Source organism: Athene cunicularia (genome assembly GCF_003259725.1).
Source record: "Athene cunicularia isolate RWA chromosome 12 unlocalized genomic scaffold, athCun1 chr12_part1, whole genome shotgun sequence".
Taxonomy (NCBI): domain Eukaryota; kingdom Metazoa; phylum Chordata; class Aves; order Strigiformes; family Strigidae; genus Athene; species Athene cunicularia.
In genome coordinates, this window is record NW_020799116.1 from 1,097,686 (window position 1) to 1,115,670 (window position 17,985).

The 17,985-nt window shown below is 45.5% G+C and overlaps 1 protein-coding gene across 3 annotated transcripts in view; it reads left to right on the forward strand.

Moving 5' to 3' along the window:
* The window catches only part of MGLL (monoglyceride lipase), a 114,793-nt gene that overhangs the window by 69,966 nt on the left and 26,842 nt on the right, over positions 1-17,985 (forward strand). For all 3 annotated transcript variants that reach the window (XM_026857379.1, XM_026857378.1, XM_026857380.1), the window contains one exon: positions 4,393-4,499. In XM_026857379.1, coding sequence (XP_026713180.1) covers positions 4,393-4,499 — 107 coding nt within the window. The remainder of the gene's footprint in view (positions 1-4,392; positions 4,500-17,985) is intronic.

Here is a 17,985-nt window from a genome sequence, read left to right on the forward strand (position 1 = left end):
ATTTCATAGCACAGCAGCTTTCTGAGGGGGGTTTCAAGGTGTGGTTCTCCTCGTGACAGAGCCCTGGTTTAAGGCGGCTCTTGCTCATTTGCGTAAGCCTGGTGCTGCAATTTATCTTCCCCACAATTATTCTCTGCAACTCATTGTGGAGTTGCATCTCTAAACAATTGTCCTTGGCACAGCAGAGAGGGCAGAGGTGGCAACGAGTGCCCGGCGATGACGAAAGTGAGAACCTCTAAAACTGGTTCTGCTCTTGCACCTGAGGCTGAATTCCCGTGCAGCAAAGCTGCTCCCACCCAAGAAGTGAAATACTAGAGCTACGGTGAGAAATCCGGAAGGATTGCAGAGAGCTAAAGCTTAGATCAGCTGGGACCTCTCCGAGAGGCAGGACAGAAAGACGAGGTGTTCATATGGGTTTGGGCACGCTGCCTGCGCGTTGCAGCCCGGCCTCCACCCCTCGCAGCCTCCCTGGTTCAGGAGAAGGTGTTTACACGTGCTTTGTACCAGCTGCGCCTGTGGCATCACCATGTGTGGCCTCCTTGGCAACCTGCAGTGCACACTGCAGGGACTGACGCCAGCCGTGGGTGACCGGCACGGTGGAGGTGTGGGAGCAGGGGCCATCACCTCCTAATGGCAGATGAGTAGCTACAGCCAGTGGTTGATTTGAACAGCAAAGACAAATACTGTCCTGCCCTCTTGTTGTAATAAGTAACTGCATCTGTTTGCCCAGCTGCGGAGTGCCAGGAGGCAGAGACCTGCAGTACGGAAGGTGGAGGAGATGATGAAGGCTATGGGAAGGGTGGGGAACTGTGAAAACTAACTGTTGCTTTTGCAAACACCACTCAGTCTGGTTTCCTTTCATAACCGTAATTGTCATTGCACTAGTTAGGTGAGAGCAAGCATGTGGATGCTTACTCATGCTCAGCTCACCCCTTGGTTTTGTGTGGAGACACACCTGCTGAGCGTGGGGAAATGGTGCTGAGGTGTGATTAGGTGCTCTCTTGAGCAGATGCCAAAGCAATGCTGTTGCAAGATGTTCAGCAATTACAGTTCCACCAGCAGAACCCAGGTGAAGCGTCCAAAGAAACATCAGGTCTCCCTGCCTGCAGTTAAGAGACCAGAGTTAGCACAGGCCAGTCCCCGCCAGGAAGCTTTGCAGGCCGGGCACAGGGTTTCTACCTGAGAGGTGAGTTCCCAGGACTTCACCAGTGCAATTGCAAGAGCTGGAGGTGAAGAAATTTCTCCCCAGGATCAATCTGATAGGTGGCCAGTACACAGACCTTGTTTAAACAAAATTTCCATTGAGGTTGCTCACAGAGGCACCGCAGTCCTGCAAAATCTTAAAGCCTGCAGGGTTTCTGTATTAATTTTAAATGACTCTGTGGAAGGCAGTCTCTGATATTCTGTTATTCCAGCCGTTGTGGTAGAAGGAGCAGGCTGCGATTCGAGAGCAGGCCTTTCTCCAAAAATGTTTACAGACAATAAAGAACTTCTGTCAGTCAATCTAATCACTTGTGTTGTCATGCCAGCTTGCTAGTGAAAATACGTTGTACCATGTATTTGTTATACTGCCTTCAGGTATTATTTGCCAAATCCAAACTTGTTTTCTAATGGAAAACGGGAGATTAGGCGAAGGAGACAAATCCTTAAATCCTTGCTCAGATGATACTCACACTAACTTCAACTTTCCAAGCTGTTGTGTTTAATGTACGGCCCCTGTGCTTAGACCTGGAGGCTGGTGCTAAAGAGCTGTGTAGATGTGACCTAGTTTTTAGTCAGTAAAGCCACTCTCACTTTTTTTTGAGCTGCTTCTGTTTTGACATAACAGTTGGGAAATTTTACTCCTTGTTTATGACTTTTGATAGGACAAAACTTACAAAAGCGTCTAAGTCTTCTCAACAGCTACTGCCATTAGGGCTCTTAAAGGCACAAACAGTCTCAGGAATTTTATTCAGCATTTTGCAGACAAATAATAACCCGGGTCTCTTCCCTGTGGTTTCCCAAGGCTCGATTCTGCAACGCCTGGCAATTGTGCTAGATGAGAGGAGAGGTTGCAGGAACACCTTGCTTCTCTGAAGCATTGAGGTTTTTATTTTTCTCACTGGTTTCATGGAAGATGAGGGGTCTGAGCATCTAGCAGGATCCTGTCAGGCAAGGTCATGGTGCTGCATCACTGTGAATGAAAGAGAATTAGGGGGGCTGTCGTGGGGTGAAGTAACAGCAAGAACTTCCTGGCGGAGATCTCTTTGCCAGCTTCCCGTTAGGTTTCATTCACTTGATGCCTTTCAGTGCATGCATTCAAAAAATATCTCTCCGAGAAATGAAGGGCTGTGTTCAGTCAGCCAAGATGCACCTCAGTCCCTGTGCCTAGTCAGCAGAAAAAAATACAGGTCCTCTATAGAGTAACCAAGGGCTTAAGTAAGGCACTGAGCAGGGAGGGTCAAGAGCCCGGTAACAGGAGGTGTACGGCAGAGAGGTGTAGCCTGGCTGAGCCTGTTGGGTATCAAGGTGATGGGTACACAGGCATTTTCTCTCACATTTCCTTAGATTCTGCATCCTGTGCATGCAGGGGACTGTGCAAGACAGGTTTGAGGACTGTGATATCCCTCTAGGTGAAACAGGACCAGGGCTGAGATACCAGAGCGTTATGTGTAGGTGGGGGCAGAAGCACTTGGATGATGGTGCCTCCAGTTTTCAGGGACACGTACAGAACGATGACTTGCTCTTCCAGCACTGGCCACTGGCTCTGCTGGGCTGCCTGCACCTGGGCAAGGCGGAACAGGGAAAGCCATGATGCCTCTGCCACAGAAAGGTAATATTCTGCAGTGTCTCAATTTCTTCAGTATTTGGAGATATAGTAATAGACCCTGCAGTCTGAAAATCAGGCTGTCTGGCAGGTGCATTGATAACTTGACAAATCTATTGACTGGGGAAGATGACAAAGGAAGAAATGACTGCTCCACAATGATCGTTTTCAAACCTTCAGTGATACCAAAGAACACTTGCACGGCACAGCAAGTTAAATATCCTACCTGACCTCACCTCACCCTTGCTAAATTAGTATTAGACAGATACCAGAGCATCTTTGCATTGCTGCTTTTGTGGTTGCAGTATGCTCTGTAGAATCCTCCTGGTTCTGATGGATGCTCTTTCAAGTTGTCTAGCATGAGCAAATACTTTGAAGCAGGTGCTAATCAAAGAGCTAGAGCAGGAGTTTCTACATCATCCAACATATTTTTAAAGTTTAAATGTATTAAGATCAAAGCAGTTTATTGCAGTGAATACAGTGTCTAGAAAGGTATTCAAAACCTCAGTCAAAATAAAGTTGAGGAATTCACTAGCTGTAAACGGCTTTATTTTGTTGTCAGTTCATATAATATTTCACTGTTAATGTACTGAAAATGTCTAACTTGTAGCCTTCAAGCTGTTTTGTGGTTGCTGATGTTGCAATGACAGATGGTACTTTTAAATTAACACATTATGTTTATGTTGCTAAAGCTGGATTTTAAATAGTCACCTGTCAAATTTAGCAAAACTTCTGTAATAGCATTGCTACTTTTGCTATAGTTCTAGCCTAACTCCATACAAATTTTGCCCAGTAAAAACACTGGGAAGTTTCATTCAACTTCAGTCACTCTCACTTGATGCCATTCCAGTAAAAGTAAAGTATGGTTAATAAAACTGGAGTCTTCAAAGGTAAGTATTTGGGTGTCTTACAGAAAAGAAAGGTTTGTTAGACTACTGTCTGTAGTCGTGTGGTGGCTATGTAAGAGTCACTTTAGTCACCACAGTAAAGCAGCTGTTTTGGGGAAGAAACTGGAATGGTAAAATTACCAGACACGGGGTCAAAAGATAAAATTCCAAACTCCAACCAAAGTTCTGGACTCTGCTTGAGACCTATCCTTTAGCTGAAATTTTATCTTTAACACTGTTCCATAACATCAGACAACGCTGCGAGGTGTAAAGTGAAGGACGATAATTTGTATTTGAAACCATGGAGAGACACCGATCCCCAAAGGGCAGCGCTTAGACTGTAGGAGCAGTGTAGGAGCCTGAAGCCCAACAGTTATCCAGCTCCAGGACTGCTGCTGACGCCCAGCTGCACGCTGACTCGCAGCAGACCGTGAGGCACGGAAGGAGCAGTGTCTGTCCCCCCAGCAGCTGACTTCTGTCTGCTCTGTCCTGCTGCCACCGGTGAGGACCAGGCCGATGGGAGCTCAGTGGCAATCCCTTCCCTCTGTTCAACCGCCCTCAGCCATTATATACTTGTCGTGTATTTGCTGAGGTCTGAAATGCTGTTGCTAAATTCAATATGCTGGTTTTAATTGCAGCTCTGAAGCCCTTGTGGGTTGATTGCCAAGTTAATGATTTTTACCTTGCTGCTCCGTTTAGGGCCCTCGTGTTTATCGCTCATGGTGCTGGGGAACACTGCGGCCGCTATGACGACTTGGCCCAGAGGCTGACAGGACTTAACTTGTTTGTTTTTGCCCATGACCATGGTGAGTAACCTAAAACAGTACTTGATTTATAGCAGCTCAGGACTTTACTGAAGTAAATGCCATTAAAGCTACTCAGCAGTGAGAGAGTCAATAAAATATTTACACCTCAGCATAAAGGAGAAAGGGATCATCTGTTGCTTTGTAAAGATCTGCATATTGAATCTATAAAAAGCTATCCCTCTTTACCTTGAGTTTTCCTCAGCCTTGCCCTTGACATTACTGCTGGTGCTATTCTGACCTCTCTCTGTCACCTATCACTTGTGGGGTGAAGAGGTATTGTGCTCTGTGGAAGTGGAACTAGGAGCCATTTCTGCTGGATTCATGGTCGATGTCCTAAATGATCCCAGAGGGGAGGCTGAAATGACCGTGTAGCCCCCCTGGTCTGATAAAACCAGACAGTGCACCCCTGGGACGTGGAGAGGCCTGGAGACAGCGCAGACCTTTCTTTGGACACATCTCCACAGACCAGCAGAGACACCGGGGCTGACTCCACACACCTCATCTTTGACAAGGCAGCAGCTTGAGGGTGTGTAAGGCTGTGATAGCTCAGCAACGCCCCTTCAGCCCCCAGCCTGTAGGTCTGGGCCGCGCTGTGCCATGTACACTTACTGCCCAGCCTCTCTGTTTGTCTGCATGACATGAGGTTCATGAGAAAGGTGACGGAACAGGCTGCACGCTCTTCACCCTGCAGCTGCCGTTAGTGACCACAGGCAATATATACAGCAAGTTACTGAACTCCAGGACACACAAACAACTTGTTCAGAGCTGCCATGGGCCTACAAGAGACTGCAGTGGCTCACTGTGCGTGCTTAATGTCATGCCTTGGTTCCTCATTCCCTTAAAACTTGATAAAGATCTTAAGAAGTAGAGTTAAAATAACAATATTTGAAACAACAAACCTAGAAGAAACGATAAAAGGTTGTATTTATCACATGGATTTGGTACAGAAAATGCCTCTTCTGTTGATGGAGAAGGGCCTTTGGGGTGAAGGTTTCTGTCAGGCATGTTTTGTGCTTTAGAATGAGACAGTTATTTGCTCGCTTTCTCCTTGAATATCTTTTTGACTAGAGAAGCATAAATATGTCATGTGGGTTGTTTTTTTTTTTCTATAGACTGATGTTGCTGGATTAATTAGTTCAATTAGTACAAATATGGTTGCTCAGGCCAGTTAACAACTTCATTCTCCCTGTCAAACCTACAGTTTTCTCTGTAAATTCAGTTTGGTTTTCTTCATCAGCAGTGGGGAGAGGGTAGAGAGGAACTTGAAAGCAGAACAATGGAAACACAGTTGTGTTACACAAAGAACTAATCTGACTGAGCCTAGATTCCCTGTAACTTAGAAAGACAACATATTTTAGGTTCTGTAAAATAATCTTTGCACCTAAAGAGGTAAACGGTGAGGATAAACTTTATTTGATGAAATACAGGTTGCAGCTGAGCTGAATACCAGCGAGAGCTGAAGGACATAAACACCTCCATGGCCAAACGTGCTCCAATTAGACTGGGAAATTCATAGCTTTCCTCCACCACTTTATCTCTGCCAAATCACTTCAACAGTGTTTCCCCTTTGCATCCCGTCCTTTGGATGTCTTTGGGTAATATTAATTATTCAACTGTGTTAGCAAAATAATTTCTGTTCCCCATCTCTTACAGTGGCTCTCAGTTTTATGGGCTTGGCATAGATTTCCCAACCTGGACAATTGTTCTGTTCCTGGTATTCTCATGGACAAAATTCCCAATCTAGTCCCATTATCCATGAGATTATTCATGCAGTTCCACAGCATGGCTAGCATGATTTCCCAAATGAGTTGGGAAGTTACAAGGGCTCTGGGATGCGTGACTTGACTGATTTATATTGTGTCTCTACTTCAGTCAAAAGAAGGAAAAATAATTTCCATTTATATTGCTGAGTCCATAGGAGCTTAGGCACTGGCTCTAAATCTTGCCAAAGGCTGCTCTGCACCACTGTTTCCTGTTATGCAAGGCTTCAGCACAAAGGCTGGCACTTCACAGGGTCACAGTATCGAACCAAATTTGGGTCTTAGTATTGTTGTGTATAAGGTATCACTGGCTCAGACCTCTTAGTACGTCAGGATTTGTACCTTTACTCTTCAACGAATTCCACAGTAATCCCAAGACCCCTGCACCTCCTAGATAAGTGGTGAAAATTTAATTCCAGAAGACTTCTTAACCCTGCCTTACATCTAATAGTACTAAATTGCTTTGGTTTATATCAGTCCCATGAAAGATGAAAATGGTATTTCTTTGTAATACAGAATTTTTTCCTGTGGTCTCCTGTATGGTGTTTCTAATAGTCAGGGAACTGTTTCCCGTGATTGCTGGGTTTACTTGGCACACAGCTCCATGAAGGCAGAGTTAAGGCTGCTGGGATGACCTGGCTCTGCATTTCTGCAAGCTTTAGGTATTTTGAAATATCTCACTTCTTCGATTTCTTTTCTTTTGTTACTATTATTTTATTATGGCAACATTCTCATGACAGGAAAAAAAAAAAAAAGAGACAAACAGATTATTGGCAACCAATTTAGGAAAGCCCTCTTAGAAGGAATGCCTCCATGGAACTGAGTGATATTGTAACTCGTCCGTCAGTCGCAGGCAGATTGCAGCTCCTTTAGTTATAATGGAGTATTTTTAGGGATCTGTAAAGCTGAGAGCCAAGGAAAATGAGAATAAAGGATAGAGAATGTGGCTTTGTTTTCTCATACCAAGCATTTTCAGTTGGTAAAGCACATGATGTTCCAGCTATCCTCATCTCTCTTCCTAGAACATCTCATTTGCTGAGATCTTATCCTCTGTGGTTGCATTACATGGCCAGAGCCCAGAACAACCGCAATTTCACCTTCAAAAGCACATGTCAACTAAGAGCAGTTCCAAAAGCATTTCTAAGATGCAAGGGCCACAGAAATGTATTTGCTTCTCTCTTACACTCCCTAACAGTCCCAGCACTAGCCCTCTTTTTCACTTGAACTTGCTGGTGCTTCCTATGGGTGACATGGCTGTCTTAGGTGAATATGAGGAAGGTGAAGTACATAGCCCTAACCTGGCAGCAGGTTTCCTTGAGGACAGCCGCTCCAACCTCCCTCTCTCTCCAGGTAGAATAAACCCTCTACCTGTCTGGGTACATGGAGACCTTCGACTCTTTGACCGTCTTTGAAGCTGTTGAATTTCCCACTCTGGAGTTATGTGTAACGTCAGATCAAAGCAGAGGGAAAGGTTGCAGCTCTAACAGTTTATTCATATTCCTTAGATGTTTCTAACTGAAGTTCAGCTTTCTTTTTCAGCCCTGCTGCTACTTTGTGTGTGGTGAGCATTTTTGATAGGTTAGCAGGTCCTTCTCAGACACCTACTGCTGCTTGTGCTCCCTATTAATTTTCTCACCGTTTTCTCTGTTTAACAAAGCACTTACTTATTTCTGAAAAGTAGAAAATAGCTGGAGCAGAGATTTTTAAATGCATCAAATATTAGCTCTTTCTGGTTTGTTTTTTGTTTGGGTTTTTTTTCCCCCCCAAAGTGATTGCTGTGTTGTTCTTGCAACTGTTAAAAGACCATTTTGTTGATGAGAACAGAAGGCTTTTATTTATTCATAGCACTGGGAAGGATTATCTACACAGAAAGGTTAAAAAGGACTAAACATGGTCAAACTGGGAGGGGGGAAATGGCTAAGAAGGATGACAGCATTAATAAGAGCAAGAATGAGGGTAGTGCTGGGTGTGATAAGTAACAGCTGATGCACGCCAGCCTGGGGGCAGGTTCCTGGAGAGCAGCGTGCCCCGAGGATGTGACAGAGCCGGCAGGCTGCGGGGCTGTCTCCAGGGACAGGGACGGAGTCAGGGAAGCCCTGGCAAGCTTTATCTGGAGCTGGTTTGCTCGCAGAGCAGCACAACTATTCCTTGGTGAGTGTTAGCAAGGCTGGGTGTGGGCCTGTTACCTACAGCTATCTGTTCTCTTTCTGCTTCCTCTCATTGACTCTTCCTCAGAGCAGAAGTTTGAACTGCTTTTCTGCAGAGACATAAGGAAGAAGGGCACTCATTGCTTGCATTTCCTTTGACAGGAGGCTTACAGTGGGTTGTGGGCATTTTCATTTCTTTTCATCCAAAGGGCTCCTGGCCTTCAGCATGATATATGAACATTGTTGGGAAATTAAATCTTCCATATACACTACTGGAAATAACCATGGGTATGGACACATGAGCATTTGCAGGAGTGCAGGGTGACTCTTCTCCCTGTGAGTCCTGTTCTCATTCGTGCCCCCTCCAGCAGGAAACACCTCCCACAGAAATGGGATTGGCTTGCACACGAAGTTGCACTACCCGAACTTCACCAGCAGCCACTCTCTGAGCCATCGGATGCTGCTGATGCTCATCCTTAGTGCTCTCCTTGGCTAGGAAAGAGGATATAGCACTAGCCGTGTACCGCTCTTAGCACATCCTTGTCCAGGCTTTTTTCTGAAGTGATGAAAGTTGTTCTCCCAGGAGAAATCCATAGTGCTGCCCAGCCCCATGCATAAATACAGGTCCTGAGCCTATCGCGTGCTGTAGGCAGAGCTCCCGTAGAGGTTAGCGTGGCTGGCAGGCAGTGAGATCTGCAGTCACCCAAACCCAGAGTGTTTCTCACCCACAGGTGCCATGGAGGGGCGGAAAATGCTGTTAGAGTTCACAGACTGGAGTGGGGACTGCAAGGGCAGGCCCCAAGTCAGAGCCCAGCTCTTGGGTTGAGTTCCTCTCTCTATGTATTTCCTTTGCATAAAACACCACTCTTAAGAGCCAGGAAAACTCTTTTAATATTTTCACTAACGGTTCCAGTCTGAAGACTCGTAGCCCATTTGTATCTGTCAGATGAGGACTGCTGCGGGGGCATTTCCTGCTGATAGTTTGTTAGAATTGCCAAGCAAAGAAGGAAGTTCTTTAGAGCTTCAGATAACTTCACAAGTACATTCCCCATGGGGAAATTAGCCCTTTTGTTCTTCAAATTGTCTCAACTTGTCTGTCTCTCAGTCTTTTATGATAATTCATTTGGAGTGGAGAGAGAGCTGCTAAGGGGTGATTAATCTGTCCCACCATGATACAGATGTATGGACATCAATCTCCGTGCATGAAGCTCTGAACACTGCTAGATTGAAAGCTCATGACAGAGCAAAACCAATGGGAATATAAGGGAACACATAAATGCTGAGTGTCATATGGACCTGTGAGCCCTGTCTGGAATTCATCCGTTCTCCCTTTTAACCCACGGGGAGACTGAGTCATAAACACGCTGCGATGTCAAAAGCAGGCAGGGATGTCAGCGGCGGGGCGAGACACGAAACTGAGGAGAGACACCAGGGAGGGACCATGCTGGTCTGTCCCACCTCTCCTGCTCTCTCTTACAAGCACCACTGTAGGTTCCTCCTAGCAGGGGGATCCTGGAGGAGATGGCTCTTTGGCCTGGCTGACAGAGCACTGCCAGTGCTGTTTTATCCTTGTTTTGACTCTATCCAGCAGGGTCCCAAGCCAGCCTCGCTGCCCTTAGCTTCTCCTTCTCCAGATGTTGCACAAAGGTAGCAGGCAGGCTTATCTGCCTTCCAGGGCAGCCCTGAGGAATGCTCAGCATGTGCGGTGCACACAGGAGGTGAGACCATAGCACGTAATTACAGGGTGAGAGTTCAGTTACTGCAGTACACCATGTAATTCCTTAGGCAGTGAGAAAACTGTAAGAACCTGGAGCAAAGTCCTCCTATAAAACAAATAGCTAATGAGTAAACCTGCTTCTGCCACCCTTTTTCTAACTGTGTGTCAGTTGTGGGGATTCTCACGTAAAGTGGGGCTACAGCGTGCACGCCTCCCAACACAGACATGAGTTAGGAATTTGAGGACCAAAAAGCAAGATTAACTCAAGATGAAGTGGGAGACCAGCCTGCCAGCCACCAGTGAGCTCCAGTCAAAGGGAAACCAGCAGCTTCTCACCTCCAGCTCTTCTGGAGCAACGACTGGTCTTGTCATGCTGGATCTCCGAGCAGCAGTGACAGCTTGCTGAGGAAATCAGGCCAGTCACTGAGCCTCTTTGAAATGATGAACAAAATGATTCATACTGCTAAGATGCAACTTTGCCCATGCATTGGACAGGCTCTTGAACACACTCTTTCGACTGGATAGTGTACTTTCCCTTGCTTTCTCCCAGATTGTAGCATGGGGTTGGGCTCTGCTGGTGATCATGAGGTAGCACCTCCCAGAGGGGCCAGAGCTCAGGTAGGAAAAAGTGGTCTGGATGCACTTCCTACAACACAGCGGTGCTGACACGGGCCTGCGAGTGTGTCACAAGACAGTGTAGCCCAAGGGGAGTATCCTGTGGCACAACAGGCAATTGTAAGTACTTTGAGATGGGCTTTATTAAACGGAGATGTGCACACTATTACTGTTACATTTGAGAAGCTCATTACAGACTTCCGCAGCCCAATCTTGCTCTCAATCACTGTCAGCATGATTCTGTCACTTCAGCGCCCACCCCTCTCCACGCTGGGGTCACACAGTCCCAAATCTCTGCCCACACCACGGGGCACCTTTCGGAGCAGTAAGCATTGTTTCAACTGAGGAGAGCAGCTACACAACAGCAAGAAAACACGGGGTGAAGCATGAAGGCAAATACCTACAGTGTCTCATGCTCCAGAGGAAGCCACAGGCTGGGACTTGGAAATGCGTGTGTGACTTTTATTTTGTCTTGTGAAGGCAGATGAAACAGTGTCGAGCCAGGAAGCAGCTAGACCACAGCAAACTAAAAATAAAGATGCAGTGAGGCTGCACACAGCTGATGTATCTGACAGTGCAGACACAAGCTGCAGTGGAGTATTTTGCTTAAAATATTTGGGTTAGGAAAGGAGCAGGGCATACTCAGAGGTGTTTCCCCTCCTCACCACTCATGGACTTCCCAAGAGTAATACTGGAGCCATGCTGATGTAAAAGTGGAGAAAACATAGGTTATCTTTTAGGCAAAGGGTTTGGAAATGGTGAGGACTGGATATACCTTTAGCACAGACATACAGAAGCAAGAGCACCTGAAATCAGACATGCAGTATCATCTCATGTGTGCTATGAAAACATGCCAAACCAAATCTGGGCTGCTCAAAAAAATCTCTTTGTTTTCCTGACCCTTTTTATTTTTAAGTCAGATTTAATTGTGGTATAATCAGTGATATAAGACAGGCAGATAAGTTCTGTGCTATAGCCCAGGGCTGGATGCAGGCATTGTTTGGATGGGGGAAGGCAGTGCAGATGCTCCTGCATCACTGCCCCTCTGTGTGGACCTCACTAGATGATAACGCTGGAATGCTGTAACGATTGCAAAAGAATGGTTATGGTTTCCTCCGTTCCCCCAGTTACTCTCTTCCTTCTAACCGCTCAGCTATTTCCTCACTGCTGTAGATCCACCCTGTAACAACAGATGATTGAATAAACAACAACATATCATCCAGTCGAACAGGATCTTTGGCTCAGGTCCTGGCTGAGCTGAGCTTGCCCTCCGTGCAGCAGAGGTGTGGTTTGGGCTCCAAGTGAAGTGGAGCTGGGACACCCTTTACTCCAGCCTCGCCCCGTCCACCTTCCAGCATGAGCCATTCTCTTTCCTCGCTCCACCAGGTGATGGGAAGGAGGTGCTGGAGGGGCAGCTCCCCTGGCTGTGCCGCAAGCTCCCTGTACGAGGGAATCCCTTTTGGGACGCACTGGGATCTGAGGAGCTGGCTTTTTGCTCTGAAAGAAATGGGCCGTGCAGTCCGCCCTAGTTCTCCTAATTATTCACTGCTTACTAATGAGCAGAGGGAGAAATGTCAGTGGGTCATTCCATGAGATAGTACATCTTCTCAGCAGCTGCTTCTTGAACAAAGCCTCGCTGTTGGCCTTCACACAAGGAGGCGTGAGGCTGTAACAACGGGCCCCAGTGAGAGGGGACACAGCGGTAGGAGGAACAGAGTGCTCCCTTCTGAGCACAACAACTTTGAGCATGGAGCTGTCGCACTGGCCGCTTTCCAGACTGTGCTCCCCAACCTGTCACTGTTAACTGTTAACAGACAGACTGCATGACAGAGGAAAGACATGTCATTCATTCGGGAAACTTAAAAGGCTTCCTTCTTCCCATGAGGGTTGAGTCCTTCTGGCTTCCCTTCCATGATTCTGCCTCTCAGATGAGAGATACCCTCTGTGACAAGGGGGAATGGGCCACTAAATTTGTGTTGGGTGCCAGTAATGTTGGGACTAAGTGATCAGAACTTCGGATGAGTAGTCCTGGTAATCAGGAATAAAACATCCTTTATTTGGACAAAGGGTTCACTTTGGTGAGTAAGAGAAACTACAGAGGAAATAGCCTTGAGTGAACCAAGCTCATTTCATTTTACAACCTGTTGTTTTGCTTCTGTTGCCTCAAAGATCTGTGCAATTGTCATCTGTACTCAGTCTTTACATATATCAATTAATCCCCACATCAAGGGTCAAATTCTGCTTTCACAGCCGCTCGGGTAAATCCAGGATAACTCTGTCACGATGTCAGCAAGCAGGTTCAGGCACGTAACTTGTAACTGCATTTCCTATTAGTGAAGGAGGGTTGGCAACCTCATGTAATGTTTTCAACAGTTTACTTGCTCTCCCATAACCAGCTTTGGTAGCTGTAGGCGTATGTCTGCATGCAAGATGGTTGAGGGTGGAAGGACAAGGACCAGATGGTTATTAAAGAACTCAGGCTGAGAGAACAGAGCATTTCATGTTGCTAGCTGAGTCTGTTAGCCGCCGCTACTGGGCAGGCATCAAACTTACTTCAAACTTTGTTCCAGGGGTCATTTCCTTTACTGACTTCCATGACAGGACATTAGTTCATGTCAGCAAGAACTTTAGCCTCAAGAAGCATCAGAGGAGTCTGTATTCTTCAAGGGAAAAAATAATAAAGAGATGTTGCATATACTATCGGTGGCCCCTTTTCATTAATGGTGTGGATGATGGGATGGAGAGCAGCACTTCAGTGTACAGAGGTACCAAACTGTGGAAAGTAAGCATATGCTGGAAGGCAGCTATTCAGAGGGACCTTGACAGCCTGAAGAAACGGCCTGACAGGGACCTCCCAAAGTTTCAACAAAGGCGCTTGTGAAGCTCTGAATCTGGGGTGGAGCAACCAGTAAAGGTTGGGCACTGAATGAATAGAAAGCAGCTTTGCGGAAAAGGACCCGGGGATCCTTGCAGACAAGTTGAACATGGGTCAACAGTGTGACCTTGTGGTGAAGAAGGCCACCACACACTGAGCTGTATTGGAAAGATTATAGCCAGCAACTCAAGAGAAGTGATTATTCTCTTCCATTCAGGATTTTTGAGACCACATCTGAAGTGCCAGGTCCAATTTGCTCCCCAGTGAAAGGAAAACATTGACAGACTGGAGCAAGGCCAGAGGAGGGTGGTCAAAACAACTGGGGTACTGGAGAACAAGATGTATGAGAAGAGTCTGATAAAACTGGGTTTATTTAGCCTTAGAAGAACAGGCTAAGAGGGGATCTTACTGCCATCTGCAAGTCATCAGTGGGAGAGTGCGGAGAGAACAGAGCCAGATTCTTCTTGGAGGTGCATGGTGGTGGGATGAGAGGGCACTGACACAAGTCACAGTGTAAGAAATCCAAATTATGTACAAGGAAAAAATGTTTTCACCATGAGGGCAATCAAATGCTGGAGCAGGACCCAGAGAGGTCGGTAAATCTCTGGTCTTGGAGATATTTAGCAATAAACTCAACGAAGCCCTGAACAACCTGAATGAATGGGAAATTGAGTAGGAGCTTGACCTACATATTCTCTAGTCCCTTCCAGCCTCAATTATTCTTTATGAACTAAAGAGCATCCTAGCTGCTAGCATTTGGGGTGTTGCTTCCAAAATTAAAGCACAGAAGGTTTTGAAATGGGTGAAGAAATTATCCTCTTAAAAGCAGGCTTTAATGGTGTCTACAATTAGGAACAGCTTCATCTTCAGGGAGATGCTTTTTGATGTCTTTGCACAGCAAGAAAAAGGAAGCGTGTTTACTTTCACCTTTACAGGGACAGTTTTTCCATAGCAACAGCATTTCATTAATTTGACTAGCTTTCCTATTGTTTATTTGTCAGATGTGTCTAATTTGGAGGAGGTTGTTTCAGAAGCTAATTACTGATGATTCCTCACTTACAAATGTATCTTCGTACAAATGTGGAGTCTGTCATCCTTTTGAGTTACAAATGACTGCTCCAAGTTACTGAACACCATTTGAGAAGTACAGAAGAAAATCTCTTTTGTGTATATAACTCATGTTGAATTAAAACAGAGTCCATTTTCCTTCACTACCTTTTTAGATGGATAAGAGGAGTCGGAGGAGCACAGTCCATCTCAGGTTAGTGTCTAGTTCAGCACTAACCTGGAGCAACCCTTGCTAAGGAGCCTGGTATTCAGAGACCCCTTGTTTGCATGGAACAAAGACAAAAAGGACAGGCAGCTTTACAAAGAGAAGTAAAACATATAAGCAGTAAATAAATGGCCTAAAACTGTCACTTCTTCTGCATTTTTAATGCACTTTCTGCCCTACCTACATTAAAAAGCTTGAACAGCTGCAGTATTGGGGGAGATTGTTCACTAAAGCAAGCAAAACTTTTCAAAACTTTGCCGGAATTGATTTTAGTTCTAAGCAGCAGTCTGAAGGCTCACTTAAGCTCACTGCATTTGTGTGTGCTTTTTTCAAACCTGTGGCAGTCTCATTCTATTTTTCCCCAAAAGTTGTTCTTAACAGATTTGTTGGGCCTGCCCCAGGCAAACCTACACTTAGCATGGTGTAAAATGCCGTGAGCTGGTGCAGGGTGTAAACCAACAACAGGCTCCTTGCAAGTGAGGTGTCAGCCCCCCCAGCCTCACAGTCCTTCCATCTCGCTCTTACATCAGGTTGAGGGTTGGGGCCAGGGTTCTGCTTGCCAAAACAAAGCTGCAGAAGCAGCCCCTATACTGCTTTTTCTACTTTGTAGTTCTGATGTTCCTTGTTTGACTGTTTGCTCAGCCATGAGGTGTGGCATGTTGTTATGAAGCTGGCATGCCTGATTCAGATCGGTGGATTTCCTCCATAAATAACTTGATTTCTCTGGGAGTAGCTCTGTGTTACAGACCATGAGCCCTCTTAAGGGACCGTCTCACAGGTCCTAACGCTAGTAGACATCTTTCTTATTACAAAAGGTGCAGAGACTTTTTTAAAAATAAAAATGTTCTCTAACAGCAACTGCAAACAAGACACTGAATGTGACAGCAGCAAGCCCCAGAAGCAAAATAGGCAATGAACAAAAGGAAAATTCATCCTTTTTTGATTCACATACTCAGATTCTTCCTCTTTAATCAGCCTGAGTGTTGCAGAGAAACACGTTTGGTTACAGCGACTGGTGTTTTCAGTTAATCAGGTTCCTGCTATTGCACATTCATTTTGCATGTGAAACGGGAGATTTATTTGTATATTAAAACCTACTGTTATTAGCAGCACAGACAGGAAGACACCCCCAGGGTTATCCAGGCTTTTCTTCCTGCAAACAGCGTCCCTCTGTCTTTTTCACAAATGGTCAAAGCTCCGTTTTTAGCCAAGTGTGGTAAGTAGCAAACCCTGCTCCAACTGCTCCTCTGACTCTTAGAAACTTCTCACTTTCTGCCCCAGTGTATTTCTGCCTGCTATAGGGCTGTATGTTTCAGTGCCAATGTTTTTCTCTTCTCCATTAGTTACCCACAGCAGTTGAGAGCATTTCTTTTTGGTCTCACACATTGTCTGCAGAGCCTGACAGAGTGTTAACGTTAACTGATGCCTGTCACTTAAGTACCATGTCGCCCCTGGCCCCCCCCCCGGTTCTGCCTCCCCTTCCCCTTTGAGGTGCAGGGCCCATCTCCCATGTGCCAGACACCAGCAACTTCACCTCTGCTCCTTCAGGGATGGTGCTGGTGGGTGCACGCCCAAGCTCATCCCTGCAGCTTCTCTTTACTTTCAGAATGCCTTCACTTTAAAATCATGTTTATGTGCAATTCTGACACAGCTTGGAGGTTTATTTCTTAATTGCTTGAGCTCTGTGTCTCTACACACAGAAGACATGCTTCCACCCTCTGAAGGCGGTAGCTAAATGTCACTAACTTCAGTGGCACCAGGATTTGACTCATGGGTTTAAGGTTGTTTTTCCTTTTTTGATAAAAAGCTAACATGTCTTGGACTATTATTTTAGAGAAGAAAAAAAATCATTTTAGCTGATAAAGAGGTGTACAGGGAACTAGGAGAATCATGGTTAGTGATTTGGAAAAATGATTTCAGAATTTTAAAAAATTAATCTTCATAACTGAAAGCTTCTGGCAGTGTGATCCTCTTCATTTCTGAGCCCATTAGTAAAGTAAAGCAGCGCATCTGGTTAGCCTCTGGTTCACTCTCCAACCCAGATCAGATTTTCCAGCATTACAGTAACGTTCCTTTCAGCCTTGAGCATCTTCCTTCTTTAAAATAACAAATGAGGATTGCAAAAGATCTCACAAGACCTAATGCCGTCTGGAAGAAGTCTTACCTGAAGACTTGTGTTTGAAGCCCACTTTGAAGTCTTCTGTGCATTCTGGCAGTCAAAGAGCCAGTTGCAGTGGAGATGTTTCAGTTCCATAATGCACTAAGACATCAAATGAGAACTCGTCAACCCGTTTCCGTAAGCAACAGCTGCTCTCAGATGATAGCATATCTTGGTCTGTGCCAGCTGTGGCCAAATTTTAGTGACCTGAACTAGAAAAGCTCTTTTGCTTGGTATTCTGGAGACTTCCCTGGATTTTACATAGCGTTAGGTCTGGCTCACAGTCTGTTAAGTTTGAGCAGAGCAGCAGTTCTAGTAGCCACGGATATCTCTTGCAGGTGGGCCTTCCCATGAATCAGATGATCGATCCTGTATGATTCAGATCCAATGTGTCTCACTCTGTATTGCACGAGTATTTTTTCCACTGGTATGCTCCAGTTTTCTTTGGAAATTCCCACTCGGCTCTGCCACAGGTTCACCATGGATCTTAGGAAAAACACTTCACCTTACTATATCTCAGGTTACTCATGGCTAAATCTGACCATGCCAGCCCACTTCCAGAGAGGTTGCAGACAAAAAGCCCTGAGCTCCAAGAATGCAAAACTGTTACTGTGAATGGCTCTTCACAGGCTGAGAGGAAGAGTCAGACAGTGAAGAGAGTAGCTTAGAATAAAATACCTCACCAATATTTAAAGGGATGAGGCAGAAAAATAAGAATGGTTCAGTTGCAGCTGCATACCATTTTCCTATGTCCGAATGCTAAGCTTTTGTTTTTGGAACTGCTAAGGAATGGGGCTGTGGAAGGTAAACAAACAATAATGTCAGATAGTGACATGCCAGTTGACTAGTTTGGTAGCTGCATGTCTTTTGACTGAATTTATATTCAGGATTGTACCTGGAAACTTGACCACTTCACACAAACAATAGAGAAAAGTTATTCT